Source organism: Phalacrocorax aristotelis, chromosome 2 (assembly GCF_949628215.1).
Source record: "Phalacrocorax aristotelis chromosome 2, bGulAri2.1, whole genome shotgun sequence".
Taxonomy (NCBI): domain Eukaryota; kingdom Metazoa; phylum Chordata; class Aves; order Suliformes; family Phalacrocoracidae; genus Phalacrocorax; species Phalacrocorax aristotelis.
In genome coordinates this window covers 91884507-91899383 of record NC_134277.1, presented here as the reverse complement: position 1 = coordinate 91899383, position 14877 = coordinate 91884507, and the positions used below count along the sequence as shown (strand labels likewise).

Sequence of the window (14877 nt, the reverse complement as noted above, 5' to 3'; positions counted from 1 at the left end):
CTCGGCTGCTCGGTGGGATTCACATGTTCCAAACTGGCTTTTGAAATCCATCACCATATCTGTTGATTTACAACGATTTCAGGGCTCAAATGAACTGAACAAGGCTCTTCTTAAAAGCATAAATGAGGCCAAGAAGATCCATCTGGTCCCGTGCCACCTGCGAGAGAAGTTTGTGCTACGTTTTGCTATTTGTGCCCGCACAGTGGAATCCACCCACATCAGGTTTGCCTGGCAGCACATCTCACAGCTGGCAACCGAACTTCTGAAAACATGGCAGCAAAACTACCACCAGCAGTAACCGCAGTGAAGCAGCAGTGGGGAGGAGGTAATTAAGTGGCTTTCTCTGTGTTGCCAAGTTTTATTTCAGGGGCAGGCGGGAAAGTGAAGTTATGAAGGAAAAGAGTGCAAAACCTGTTGTTATATAGCCCATCTGCAGCAGCAAAACCCTTGCCGGCAAGTTGTGTTGTAACCTTAGTCATTCCTTCTCTGTACCGTAGCTTCCTCTTGCCATGGCACGCAGCCGTGGCGGCTCGAGCCGTCGTTTCTTACCAGTCTGTAATCAAGAGCACGTACCGAACCAGGCAACGGAAGTGGAAGGGTTAGTGCTCCCTCCGTCGCCCCCATTAACCTCTAGCGCACCCACTCCTTTCTTCACAGATGAAACACTGAGGTGTTACAACCAAGCAATTTAGCATTACTGTGCCTTCAGAAAGAGTGCAAGCTGGGGGAAGTTCAGTAACCTGGTCATGACACTGTCCACGTCCTGTCTAAACAGGCACGCACAAGTGGTGGCGTCATGGTGTGGGGCACTATCGTGTCATGACACGCTTGCTGCAGTAATTTTGTAAATGAGGTTGGGACTTCAAGGCTTCCTTCACTACACAGCCACACCGGGGGGAGGGAGCACTGAGTGAACGCAAACCCTCCCTACGGCCGGCTCTCTACTTTCTTCCAAAGGGTTTGCTTTTCAAACAGCCATTTTGTCAAACCTCGGCAAATAGGTTGCGCTGGCTCTCGGTTTTCACTCTGATCATTCATAATGAGGCCTCTTAAAAGCTCCTTCCCAAGAGTTTTGTCAAAAGCCCTGTGCTACCTGGCGTTCTATATTTTCAACCATGTTACTCTAAGCAGCGATTACTTGAAAAGAATCTGTAAGCTACGTTCTGTGAAATAGAGTTGTGATTTCTTTTTATGGTTGCCGTTCTGCTTACTGCGTTGTGTAATAAATCTTTGACAAATGCGCTAAGAAATGGGATGGCAAAAACGTTACTCTCTGCTTCTCAAATTAGCTAGCAAACAAGCTGGCAAATTACAATGCAAATAGAAGTTAAGAGCACCAGCCCCCAAAATATGCTGCGGTGACCCCCTCGGCGGTTCTCTTCCATTAACAGTGACGCACGGAACATGGAAGTATTGGAAAACAATTGGCCTTCAGAGAAAGTCAAATGACGTGTCCTTGACACAAACCGTTGATGTGTCACTTTGTCCAAGGCAGGTAAAGAGCTGAAATGAAAGTCCGAAACAATACCCGACTTTAGTAAGTACTTCTGCCGTTCTGAAAGCAGAAATCCCAGACAGTTATTTCTATGTAAATTTCTATGTTAGTTCATGACTTGGGAAACTGTGTTCATCCCCAGCAAATAGGGTCCACACCAATACGGTTTTGCAGCTTTTATATTATGGAAACAGTAGAATCTAGGAGCCAGAGAGGAATTCCACCTTCTTGGTGAGACAGAGCAGTATTTTCCATGTGAAATATATAACCAGGTCTGTCCAGGAAAAAAAAAAAAAGATCAGGTGCTGATCAAAGCTATCATAGAGTAAATCCAGGATAATTCCCCTGAAATGAAATGGAGTTGCGTTGGGCTTATCTGACTATAACTGAAATGAAAAATCTAACTAAGAAGAACTGGAAAAGAAAAGCGTACGGTCAGGCAACACTAGGCTGACATCAGAGGATTTTGGGGAACGCCTCCCCATGGAAACCAGAGCAGAGGCGGATGGTGCACGCCAGCGTGAGCCTCGAACTGCTGTAGCACGGGGACGCGGGCAGGATGCACGTCCAACCCAGGGGAGGTGAAACATTCCCAAGAGCCCAGAATCAGACAGGGGTCCCTCTGGACACTTGTGGGAAGGTGCTGCCAAAACTAACAGCCAGGTAAACGTTTTTCAGCACGTGGGTGTCACTTTTAGAAGAGGCCGTCATCCAGACACCAAAACTCCTTTTGGCAAAGAATTTAGGATAAGGGTTAATTTAAAGTATTAGAAATACAGCAGCAAAAGTTACTTCATTCTTGTTTGCAAAGAAGAGACCTAAGTAAATCTTCCAACGAACGGCAGCGACAAGACCCCTAGAATGACACTTCCCCAAGGCCAGCCCAAAACAGAAATCTGAAATTCACAGTTCTGGTTTTCCTGACATTCTGGGAGGATTTGAATATGTAGTTGGTGAAGGCCACCTTACTATTCGGTCTCTCATACCTTCCTAATTCCTACGTAGAGTATTAATGTTAGGTCATCTGAAAAGGAATCTGGGCTTTGTAATCAACTCAGGAACAAAATACTTGAAAAGAACATTTCTGAAAGAAGAACGTGACTGCTGTTTCTGTTCTGTAGCTTTGCAACCTATCTGTAAGTGAGAAATACTGTATTTATGAATAGTTACTACGTGACCCTGGATTTACTGTGCCTTGTGTGCAAAAGCTAATGGAGTCTGTACCAACTGACGCTGTCTGATGCTAAAAGTAATTACACAATCTCAGAACTGTGCGTTAGGAGAACGTCCGTATCTCAAGGGAGACAGTGCGGCCGCTAGAGAAGGAGGGAGGAAAGTAACTTTTCGGTAACCATATATATTTCTTTTTAATCTAGTTGAGTGCTAGTACAATACCTACATTCTTAATGATGATGGCAGATGATAAATATATTTTATTACTGAGGGGGGGAATATTGAAAGGGTATGTATTTGTGAAAGCCTTGCTAATATATTATGCTCGACTGCATTATAATTATGAAATTTCTAATTTTCTCTTGCCTTTATATGTAAGATTCTGCTCACGGTTGTTGGTTTTGTTGTTGCTGTTGCTGTTGCTGTTGTTGTTGTTGTTGTTGTCTCCTGTAACGTTACCATGTTTGAGGAGCGGTACTCGCACTGCAGGTGCCTTACAACAGCAGCCTAAACCTTGAGGCATGCGTGAACTTGAAGCGCTCAAATACAGGAGCAAATGAGAAATGAAACTTGAGAACCCTGAAGCCCAGGGTGGTGGGGGCAGATTAAATAATGATGATAACAGTAATAATATCTATGTAGCATTTGTAGAGGCTCTATGACCTAAATGGAAAAACAATCAGTCGTTCAGTGCGCTTGTATTATAATTTGTGTGCTGTCAAATTGCTTTAAAATCTGTTTCCAAAGGCCATTAAAGAGACACGTAGGTCTTAACTGGCAGCAGTAATAAATGGAAACAAAACTATGACTAGTGTCTGTCTTGCTGTTAACCAAGCTTCTCCCATTTTAGTCATGCCAGGTGTGCTGTGAGGGGTCCCACCTCCACGCTCAGGTCACGTCAGCGCCCTGCTTTGCACCATCGGCGACTTCTTCTCAACGTGTTCTTCAGACAAATACTTTGCAAACGCGAGCTGCTGTGGGAAGTTTCGTCCGTGGCAACACGAGTCTGAATAACGCCGGTCCATAAGCGGGGTCGTTGCTGACCCTTCCATAAGGTTCTGTACGGTCCTGCAGCCGCATCTGCCCCTGGAGCCCGCTGCCCAGCTTGGGCTTTGGTTTGCAGCTCAGGCGCAATCAGGGAGGGGGAGGCAGCGGCCCGTTTTGTTAGCCCTGCCTCCTCGCTGCAGCCTGTGCTACCGCGGGGAGCTTGCAGCTGCAGGCTCCTCCGCTCCCTGCCCCTGTGCAGCCCAAGGGAAGTCAGGCAGGCCCGCCTTGGGGGAAGTTTGATGGCAGCAGTGTAATGTGCCCTGTTTGGTCTCTGTGTGGGTTTAGCCCCAGTCAGCAACCAATCACCACACAGCCACTCGCTCACTCTCCTGGTGGGATGGGGGAGAGAATCAGGAGAGTAAAAGTGAGGAAACACCTCGTGGGTTGAGATAAAGACAGTTTAGCAGGGAAAGCAAAAGCTACTTGCACAACCAAAGCAAAACAAGGAATTCATTCACTCCTTCCCATCGGCAGGCAGGTGTTTGGCCACCTTTCAGGAAAGCAGGGCTCCATCATACATAACGGTTACTTGGGAAGACAAATACCATCACTCTGAATGTGTCACCCTTCTTTCTTCTTCCCCCATCTTTATATACTAAGCATGATGTCATATGGTATGGAACATCCTGTTGGTTAGTTGGGGTCAGCTGTCCTGGCTGTGTCCCCTCCCAGCTTCTTGTGCACCTGGCAGGGCATGGGAAACTGAAAAAGTCCTTGACTAGTGTAAGCGCTACTTAGCAACGACTAAAACATCTCTGCATTATCAACACTGTTTTCAGCAGAAATCCAAAATACAGCCCCATACTAGCTACTATGAAAAAAATTAACTCTATCCCAGCTGAAACCAGGACATCAAGAAGCAGAAGATGATGCCGGAAGAAAAAATAACCAAAATGCTAAGAAAACTGAAAGAGAGGAAAAACATGGGAGTACGTGTAACGTGTGCACCCAGTTAGAGCTGGCTGTTCTCTTCTTTCTGCTGGCTCAGGCCACATGGGCAGTGGGGAAACACTCAGGATGGCGCCAGGGCCCTGCTGCTCGCTGCTGACTGCCCAGGGATGCCTGGACTTGCACTCTAGTTGGGGTGTGAAATGTTTTCTGTTTGAGTATGCTCATTCAATATCGATGAAATCGATAGCCCGGCTCAAGTGCGTCTACACCAACGCATGCAGCATGGGCAACAAGCAGGAGGAGCTGGAAGCCATTGTGCAGCGGGACAGCTATGACTTAGTCTCCATCACAGAAACAGGGTGGGATGACCCTCATGACTGGAGTGTTGCAATGGATGGCTACAAGCTCTTCAGAAGGGATAGGCAAGGACGGAGAGGTGGTGGGTGGCTCTGTGTGTTAGGGAGTGTTTCAGCTATATAGAGCTTAATGATTGTGATGATAGGTTTGAGTGATTATGGGTAAGGATGAGGGGGAAGGCCAACAAGGCAGATATACTCCTGGGGGTCTCTTATAGACGACCCAACCAGGATGAAGCATTCTACAAGCGTCTGGAGAAGTCTCACAATTGGTAGCCCTTGTTCCTGTGGTGGTCTTCAACTTGCCAAATGTCAACTGGAAATGCAAAACAGCAGAGAGGACAAAGTCTAGGAGGTTTCTGGAGCATGTGGAAGGTAACTTCCTGACACAGCTGCTAAGTGAGCCAACCAGGGGAGGTACCTTGTGTGACCTCATGTTTACAAACAGAAAAGGATTGATGGGAGATCTGTTGGTTGGAGGCCGTTTTGGCCTTTGCGACCATGATATGATAGAGCTCTCAATTCTTGGTGAAGTCAGAAGTGGGGTAAGCAAAACCACTGCCATGGGTTTCTGGAGGGCAGATTTCGGCCCGTTCAGGACACTGGTTGGGAGAGTCCCTTGGGAGGCAGTCCTGAAGGACAAAGGAGTCCAGGAAGGCTGGCCTTTCTTCAAGAAGGAAGTCTTGCAGGTGCAGGAGCAGGCTGTCCCCAAGTACCGCAAGACGAACCGGCGGGGAAGATGATCATCCTGGCTGAACAGGGAGCTTCTGCTGACACTCACGAAAAAAAGCAGAGGTTACCACTTTTGGAAGAAGGGGCAGGCAACTCAAGATGAATACAGGGATCTCATTAGGTCATGCAGAGACAAAATTAGAAAGGTAGAAGCTCAGCTAGACCTCAATCTGGCCACTGTTGTAAGGGGTAACAAAAACTGTTTTTAGTAATACATTAACAACAAAAAGAGAATAAAAAAGAATCTCCATCCTCTATTGGATGCAGAGAGGAACATTGCCACCGAAGATGAGGAAAAGGCTGAGGTACTAAGTGCCGTCTCTATCTTAGTCTTTAACAGTCAGAACAGTTATCCCTGGGGTATTCAGTCCCCTGAGATGGAAGGCAGGGTCAGAGAACAGAACAAACCCCCCATAATCCAGGAGGAAGCAGTTAATGACCTGCTGAGCCACCTGGACTCTCGTAAGCCTATGGGGCTGGATGGGATCCACCTGAGAGTACTGAGGGGACTGGCGGAGGAGCTCGCCAAGGCACTCTCCATCATTTATCAGCAGTCCTGGTTAACAGGGGAGGTCTCAGATGACTGGAGGCTTCCCGATGTGACGCCCATCAACAAGAAGGGCTGGAAGGAGGCTCCAGAAAACTACAGGCCCCTCAGTCTGACCTCAGTACTGGGGAAGGTTATGGGGCGGATCATCCTGAGTGCACTCACCAGGCATGTGCAGGACAACCAGGGGATCAGGCCCAGTCAGCGTGGCTTCATGAAAGGCAGGTCCTGCCTGACGAGCCCGATCTCCTTCAATGACCAGGTGACCCGCCTAGTGGATGAGGGAAAGGCTGTGGATGTTGTCTATCTGGACTTCAGCAAAGCTGTTGATACTGTCTCCCACAGCATCCTCCTAGAAAAGCTGGCGGCTCACGGCTTAGACAGGTGTACTCTTTGATGGCTAAAAAACTGGCTGGATGGCCGAGCTGAGAGTTGTGGTGAACAGAGCTAAATCCAGTTGGTGGCCAGTCATGAGTGGGGTTCCCCAGGGCTCAGAATTGGGACTGGCCTTGTTTAATGTCTTTATCGGTGATCTGGATGAGGGGACTGTGTGTGCCCTCAGTAAGTTTGCAGATGACACCAAATTAGTGGGAGTGTTGATCTGCTCAAGAGTAGGAAGGCTCTGCAGAGGGATCTGGACAGGCTGGATCAATGGGCTGAGGCTAACTGAACGAAGTTTAACAAGGCCAAGTGCCGAGTCCTGCACTTCAGTCACAACAACCCTATGCAACAATACAGGCTTGGGGAGGAGTGGCTGGAGAGCTGCCTGGAGGAAAAGGACCTGGGGCTGCTGGTTGACAGACAGCTGAACGTGAGCCAGCGGTGTGCCCAGGTGGCCAAGAAGGCCAACAGCATCCTGGCTTGTATCAGGGATAATGTGGCCAGCAGGAGTAGGGAAGTGATCGTCCCCCTGTACTTGGCCCCAATGAGGCCACACCTCAAATACTGTGTTCAGTTTTGGGCCCCTCACTACAAGAAAGGCATTGAGGTGCTGGAGTGTGTCCAGAGGAGGGCAACAAAGCTCGTGAAGGGTCTGGAGAGCGGATCTGATGGGGAGAGGTTGAGGGAACTGGGGTTGTTTAGTCTAGAGAAGAGGAGGCTGAGGGGAGACCTTATCGCTCTCTACAAATACCTGAAAGGAGGTTGTAGCAAGGCAGGGGCTGGTCTCTTCTCCCAAGTTACTAGTGATAGGACAAAAGGAAATGGCCTCAAGTTGCATCAGGGGAGGTTTAGATTAGAGATTAAGAAAAACATCTTTACTGAAAGGGTGGTCAGGCATTGGAACAGGCTGCCCAGAGAGGTGGTGGAATCACCATCCCTGGCGGTGTTCAAAAAATGTGTAGACGTGGCACTTCAGGACATGGTTTAGGAGGCCTGGGGGTGTTGGGTTGGCAGTTGGACTTGATGATCTTAGAAGTCTTTTCCAACCTTAATGATTCTATGACTCCATTGCCGGGTGCCCCTGCCGCTGGTTTTCATTGCGGGTCCAGGCAGGAGCGAGGCTGCGTCCCTAGTCCAAAACGGCAGATGCACACAAACAGGCGGGCGCACACGCACACACACACAGATGAGAACAGAGAGCAAGCAGCGCTTTCGGCAGCACGCACCTACCCAGCAAACGCACGCACATAAATCGAACGACACAGCCCCATCTTGTCCCTCACCTCCCGCAAACAGGACTGCGGCTCACTGGCGAGACACGCAGGCCCCTGCACTCTCCAGCTTCACAAGACCACCCCGCTCCTGGAGCCTTCAAACATTACCACGGGGTTTAAGTTCATCTAAAAGCCATACCCAGACCCTGAGCCCCCTTACCCTGCCCCTGGCTCATAGCTTGCCTCTTTCCAGGTGCTGCTTTTCCTCCTACTTGCCAGCTTGTCCAGCTTGAAGCTTGCTAGCGAGCGGTGCTGGTGAGGTTTGCCCGCACAGCGGGATCACCACGGCACCTGGCTCTAAACGCGTTGGCCTGCCCACGGCTGGCTCCCGATAACACACATCCACACACACAGCACAGAAAGCAAGGCCAAGCAGAAAATGATCAGAGGAAGGGTTTAATGAGAAGCTGGGGTAGACTGCAGTGGTGTGGCACAGGACTGGCAGACAAGAGCGCTGCTTCCATGAGACCCTCCCCTTTTACCCACCCTCCTAATCTTCTCACACCCGCCTTGACTCCTTCCTTCCTCTGCGCCTGTCTCTTCCCAAACGACACGCCCCCAACTGCTTTTCCCCATCAGCCCCAGTTTTGCCACATCCCTACCCAAAACTGGCGTTTCTGCTGACGTTACCCGGCTCCCCTCAGCCTAGCACGGCATTACTGACACACCACGGGGGCCTCGCAAGGTGCCCCCAATACTCCCTTCAGCTGTACGTGAGGTTTGACCATCTTCCCCTTAAACGTCAGCAAAGTCTGCCCACTTTCACTGCAGCCATCGGTCATTTCTGTCAGCTTCTCGCTCCACTACTTGTGTTCAGCAGTTTCTCATAGCATGACCAGCGGTTTCTCACCGTCTTTTCAGTGAGCTAAACCTCAGGGCAGGGCCTGGACATCTGCCTGCATAACACAGGAAGATGTGTTTCAAAGACAAAAACAAAGAAAGAGAAGTGCAGACACCCCAGATTATCCCAGCTGCAGTACGTGGCGGCGCTAAGGAGACATTCCCGAGAAACAGGTAGGGTGCGACGACCCACCGCAGCCAAACGTCTGGTTCCAGGTTTCGTACAGCTCCAGGTCCTTCGAGGAGACGCTGGGCCGCACCGTTCTGAAGGCACTCTCAAAGTCCAGAAAAGCAATAGGCCGCACTTGCTCTGGTGCGATGGTTGCAATGTCTGTCGCCTGGAGGCTGCGGATAGGGCCCAGAGAGGCTTCTCGGCAGAGCTGTGCCATGTCTGCCCCAGAAAATCCATTCGATTTCTTAACTATGACGTCCAGCTCCCCTTCACTTAGAGAGCAGTGCTCCTTTGACATTAGGCGGGTAACAATCTGCTTCCTGGCCGAGGCTTCTGGAAGAGGGATGTACAGTCTCTTCACTAGTCTCCTCCGGGCAGCTTCGTCGATCTCCTGGGGCCGATTCGTTGCTCCGACCACTAGAATATGATCTTCAGAGGAGGTTGCTGCCCCATCTAACTGGACCAGAAATTCCGTTTTTATCCGTCTCGACGACTCGTGCTCCCCATCTCCACGCTGGGACAGCAGCGAGTCGATTTCATCGATGAAAATCACTGCTGGCTGCTGACATCGTGCCACAGCGAACAGCGCACGGACCATCTTTTCCCCCTCGCCTACCCACTTGGAAGTCAGAGAGGAGGCACTGATGCTAAAAAAAGTCGCTCCCGACTGGCACGCGATGCACTTGCCTATAAGAGTCTTGCCAGTCCCAGGGGGGCCAAAGAGAAGAATTCCTTTCGGAGGACCACGTAACCCGGTGAAGATGTCTGGCCTCAGCATGGGCCAGACCACTATTTCTTTGATGGTAGCTTTAGCAAACTCAACCCCGGCAATGTCGTCCCAGCTGACAGGAGGCCCGTGGTCCATGATCTCATGCATGATGAGTTCAACCATTTTTGGCTCTATGTTTTTCAGCCGCTCATCTACAAGCGGCGGCGGATCCACCGGCCCTCTCGCATGGGGTTTACACTGCGCTTCTCCGTTCTCATTCCCGTCCTGTTTTGGAACCGGAGGAACAAACTTGCCAAACGGACCCCGAGATCTGCCTGCGCCCAGGGACTTCTTTACGCCTCCGTACGAGGCGACTGGGGCACGCTGGGGCAGGTGCTGAGATTTCTTCTGCTGATCCACCCACAGCTGTTCTTTTGCAGTTCTAAAACCAGGAACGCTGCTCTCCTCATCTCTGTTTCTGCTCCCTGAAAGACTGCTGGTTTCGGTACCAACAGAAGCCTGGCACGGGGCAAGGCTGGGAGCCACCGCGCTGCCTTCATCAGCCAGGCCATAAAACGCTCTTCTTTTTCCAGAACTTGCGGACCAGGCAGGTGTAGCTGACTGACCAGGAAGAGACAGATGTCGTCCATCACGACAGCTGCTCGACGGTTTCAGAGAACCGCCTCGTGCCGCTTCTTTACTTCCAAACAGCGGAGTTGCCTGGAAACCTGTAGGAAGCTGTTCCTTGAAGGAGGCTGAGGCGGCAGGACGGGCAGCCGAAGTTTCGGTCGCAGCAGGCATGCCGCTTTGAGGAGACTCTGCCGGTGAGGGCTGCCCAAGGAGATCGGGTCCCCGACCTGCGCGTTTTGCTGGGCCAGCACAGAGTTCAGTCTCTCCGGCGCCACTGGGGACGCCGAGCTGAGGAAGACCTGGAGCGGCGGAGGCACCAAGCCCTTTATCAGCTGGGGCACAGGCATCTGCCGGTGCCACCCCAGAGCTTCGGAAATTTTTGCCAGCCTGCATCCGCTCTTGCACACGCTTTAACCCAAATACATTATCTGTTGTCAGGGCAGATTGCCACTTGTCACTGTCGTTTTGCTGGCACTTTGCCAAAGTCAAAATGTTTTCAGCGTAGTTATTCAAGCCAGTCTCTATGTTGTCAGAGTCAATAATTGCAGAGTATTTCTCTGCATACTTTCTAAACAGGTTGGTGGCACAGGCTTGAGAGATCTCGGAGTTTGCCCACGCGTACTGTACGCGCAGGATTTGGGCACGGTATTCATCTGCCTTCTGCCCGGGCGTGCAGGCGCCAGAGGTAACAGCAAAGTAGCTCTTCTGCCAGTCACTCAGGTGCAGCGCACTGCGGCCGGGGGTCTCCATCACTGACTCTGAAACACATGGAAAGCACCTGCTGTTACGAAACACATTTCACAGCTATTTCCTTTGGCTGCTTCCCCCCATTTCTAAATACGCACCCAGGCAAAAACAGACATTATTTTAACTGGGAGAAATAGCACAGTGGCTCTTGCAAGCTACTCCACCAGTCTGGACACTTTACCGTTTCCAAAAAACAACCAGCTTTGTGGTGTAAAGCCATTTTGACCGCAGTTCTCTTTTCTTCCTTGTTCAAAGAAAGAAAAGGAGGAGAGGAAAAAAAATAAAGTAAGGAAAAAGAGAGTTTGCTTCTGACCAGGGGTCTCCTGGGGAGGTAGGTAGACTGTAGAGAATGGCACCAGACGGCCAAACAAAAACTGGCCTCGCTAAACGAAGTCACCAGCGCTTTCGCTCTTACTTGACAGAACATGGCACAGCGCAGGGGCGGACAGGCTATACGTCACTGTCAGAATGAGGACATTCATTACAGTGATGGTAACAAAAATGAAACAAGGAAGCTAATAAATAAAACTACATCCAATGCCTGCAAGGGGAGCTAAGAGTGGAATGAATAAGCCTGAAGGTAGCAAGCTTTCAGATTAAGGAAATATTTAGAGTCATAGCAAGCGTTCAAGACTATTTATTCCATTCAGAATGTACTAAAATCTCCCCATTTTATATTTCAGAGAAACAAAGCTCTCCTGTGTTTAAAGCCATGCCTGTTTCTCAGGCTTAGAAAGCAGAATTTAAATTCCTTCAGGGATTTTTTAGTTTAAGAAGTAGGAAAGATGGCATTTGGCTAGGAAGGAGCATTGTGCCAGACTTGAAAAGATACACTCACGTTTACGATGTATTTTCAGTTGGACTAGATGACAGTGTAGATCCCTTCCAACTGAAATATTCCGTTCTATTCCAGTTTCAAAGAAGTCTTTCTCTGCAACGTATCACACACAGAGACATTGCTGGTTATGTCAAGAATTCACAATTTCAGAAGAGATGCAGGCGCAAGCCAGTTAATGTATGCGTACATATATTACACATAGACTGTGTGTATATATGTAGGTGTAACACACAAGACAGAGCTGAAGGAAGATGGGGCAGGGCAAGGCGGTCCCTCTCTAGTTCCTTCCAAGAAGTCTTGCATCAGCGCAATCCCATTATGGCAGCAGGGGTTACGCACATAGAAACAATAGGGAGATAAATCATTTCAGTTTGCATTTTCTTGGACTTTGGCCCAACTTTGTAGAGCTGTTTAGAAAAAAAGTCAAAACATCTTTTACCCACAAATCCAGGGCCTTTACAGGGGAAGCCCATTTAAAAAACCAATACAAAATTAAGATTTCTTCTGAAAAATCACGGCCAACTTTTGCACCGTGAGGAGCCTAACTTGCACCTACGGGATGCCCACCACAAGCCACGCCCACCACAACCCACCCGCGGCTGGGCGGGAGCTGGGGGGCTGCAGCCTTCTGTTTCTTTTCTCTGGGCAGCGACTAAACAACGCACGAAATAACTGTCCCCGTGTGCACAACCTTTCCGTAACTGTTGAATCGAAGACATCACCTGAAACACAAAAGCTAAGTTCAGAAGAAGCTTAGCAGCAGGCATTTGCTCCCATGGAATAGCCACAGATTTACGTCACTCAGAACATAAAATCTCAAGATCGCCACCGCCGCCTAAGGATTTAGTGACCATCCTCACGGCCCTGAGGGAAGGTCCTAACAAGCGGCAGCCAGTGTAAAAGGCCAGTTCGATTTTTTTCTCCTTAAGCACCTTCTAACGCACGTTCTCTCCCCAGCCGGGGCCCCGTCAGGTGCCCTCATCGCTGCGCTGCTTCCCGGCAAGAGCCGGCCAAAGGCGCGCTCGGACGGCCAGCCCTCCCCCATCAGCCCAGCCCGTTCGGGGCGCGCCCGTGGGCACCGCACCCCCACACGCGCCCCCCACCCCGGGGACTGATCACAGCGCGGCCGGCGACGAACTCCCGCGCGCGGCGCCCGGCCCCAGCCGGGGGGGCGGTACGTGACGCCCCGACCCACCCGCGGGTGCCATCGCGCCCGGACCCACCCGAGCCCGGGAAAGCCCGCTGGCCGCGGGCACGGCAGCGCGGCGGGCAGCACGCCGGCCGCCCAGGCGAGGCGAGGCGCGGACCCCGGCGGCTGCTGAGCCCGCACACGCCGGCGCGGCTCCGCCGGCGCTGGGCCCCGCAGCCCCGGAGCCCTCACCGGCACGGCCTCCAGCAGGCCGCCCCACCCCGCCGCGCCGGGGCGGGGAAGCCGCGACCAGAGTCCCGAGGCTTCCCCCGCGGCCCTCGCCCGCGGAAGAGGCCGGGCCGGGACAGGACAGGCCGGGCCGGGCCGGGCCGGGCCGCCCGTGCGGGACCAGCCGCGGAGGCGCAGCGGGGGGCCAGAGGCGCGCGACGGTCGCCAACCGCCTCCGCCCAGCGCGCGCCCCTCGCCGGCGACCGGCGACCGCCCACCGCACCCACCGGCCGCAGCCGCCTCGGATCCAGCAGCCGCCTCGGATCCCGCGCCCGTTCTGCCGCAGGCACCGCCCGCTCCCGCCCACCAATCGGATAACAGGGCTCTAGGAGACGCAACCAATCGCAACTCGGAAGGGCGGGCCGAGCGGGAGGCGGGAGGGCTCGCTGAGCCACCGTCACCCGCTCAGGCTTACCGGGGCAGGCGAGCCTTCCTGCTCCCTATTGGCTGCGCCTCAGGCGCCTGCCCTCCAATAGGCGCGGGATCCGTGCCTTTGGAGGCGGGACGGCCTCGTTCCGCCCCGCCCCGCCCGCCGCTCGCGGGCAACGCCGCGTCCTGCCGAGTTCCCCGGGCCCCGCCCCCCCACCCCACCCCCCCACCCCCCCCCCAGCGGAGCCGCAGCGTCCGTGTCCTCGTGCCCGCCCGTCCGTCCGTCCCCGGGCCCCTCGCGTCGTCCCGTCCCCCCACTCGATGGCCCCCGCCTTGGCCCTGTGCGTCGTGTCCGTCTGGTGTAACTGACTGAAGGGTTAAACTTGCAGCTTGAGCCGTTATTTACCCAAACGCACATCCTGAGAAATACAAACGACTCCATGAGCCAAGCTGTGAGAGGAGTTCAAGGTTCACGAGCTGAGAAACCTCAAGGACCGGTAACAGAAAGAAACACCCTCCCGCAAGGAAGATCGAGGGGTGCCACGACCATGAAGCAACGACAGCAGCGAGAGCCCCAGTAACTGGGGGAAAGGCAATTGCGGCAGGGGGACGTTGCGGCCGCCGACTCCATTGCGGGACGAAAGGAGCACCCCCCGACTCCTCTTGAGCGTCTGCAGTGAGTTAAAATCACACCGTAGCTTTCAACTTAAGCGAAGAAAATACAGGCCACGGGAAGCAGAGGTTGCTCGGTCAGGCCAATGATTATGGATTAGGTAGGCGTGGTGGTTAACTGTCACATATAAACGTCAAAAAGGAATTACGGTAGGCGCGCATGCGAGGCGGAAAGATCCCCCAGGCACCCGGCGCCGAATAAAGCATGCCTGCTCTTCAATGCCCAGTGTTAAGGAGTTTTATTCTGGGTTTTTGGTGACAATTTGGCGACCCAGGTGGGACACTTTGTCCAAAGCTCGACGGATCCACAGGATCGAGAGGACTCCGGTGCCACCGAAGGTTTTTCGGGGAGATCCTCCGATCCCCTGGTTCCGTGGGTTCAGGGCAATACCCCTGGGATTTCTTAAGGTATTACTGAGGACACACCCATAAGTCGGGAGAGTAATCTCCCGCCGGACTGGGCTCTAAAGGGATACAAAAGGAGAACACGGGTAAGGGAAGGCTTGTTTGCACGCAGTTACAGGGACGCCCGGAGTGCCAGCCGTAAGGGTAAGGGAAGGCTTGTTTGCATGAAGTGCCAGCCGTAA

At 52.3% G+C, this 14877-nt stretch overlaps 2 protein-coding genes across 12 annotated transcripts in view; one reads left to right on the top strand and one right to left on the bottom strand.

Moving 5' to 3' along the window:
• Nucleotides 1-3473, top strand: part of LOC142053159 (aromatic-L-amino-acid decarboxylase-like) — an 82096-nt gene extending 78623 nt beyond the window's left edge. For 8 of the 9 annotated variants that reach the window (XM_075084358.1, XM_075084360.1, XM_075084362.1 and 5 more), the window contains one exon: nucleotides 83-3473. In XM_075084358.1, coding sequence (XP_074940459.1) covers nucleotides 83-298 — 216 coding nt within the window. In that variant the 3' untranslated portion in view covers nucleotides 299-3473. The remainder of the gene's footprint in view (nucleotides 1-82) is intronic. The other variant, XR_012659102.1, reaches the window with a different exon arrangement.
• Nucleotides 2837-13565, bottom strand: LOC142053158 (fidgetin-like protein 1). Of its 3 annotated transcripts, none has more exons than XM_075084353.1 (3): nucleotides 13477-13565; nucleotides 11833-12128; nucleotides 2837-11005 (listed from the first exon to the last, which is right to left on the bottom strand). In XM_075084353.1, exon 3 carries the CDS (start codon nucleotides 10995-10997, stop codon nucleotides 8886-8888), a length of 2112 nt encoding a protein of 703 aa, XP_074940454.1. In that variant the 5' UTR covers nucleotides 10998-11005; nucleotides 11833-12128; nucleotides 13477-13565; the 3' UTR covers nucleotides 2837-8885. The 3 variants fall into 3 exon arrangements, with proteins under 3 accessions (XP_074940454.1, XP_074940455.1, XP_074940456.1); XM_075084354.1 differs by having other exon boundaries at nucleotides 11833-11925; nucleotides 13477-13525; XM_075084355.1 differs by lacking the exon at nucleotides 11833-12128 and having other exon boundaries at nucleotides 13477-13555.
• Nucleotides 13566-14877: the final 1312 nt, after the last annotated feature.

Bases quoted from the DNA above. Each gene is read 5' to 3' on its own strand.
- LOC142053158 (XM_075084353.1), bottom strand. From the start codon at position 10,997: ATGGAGACCCCCGGCCGCAGTGCGCTGCACCTGAGTGACTGGCAGAAG.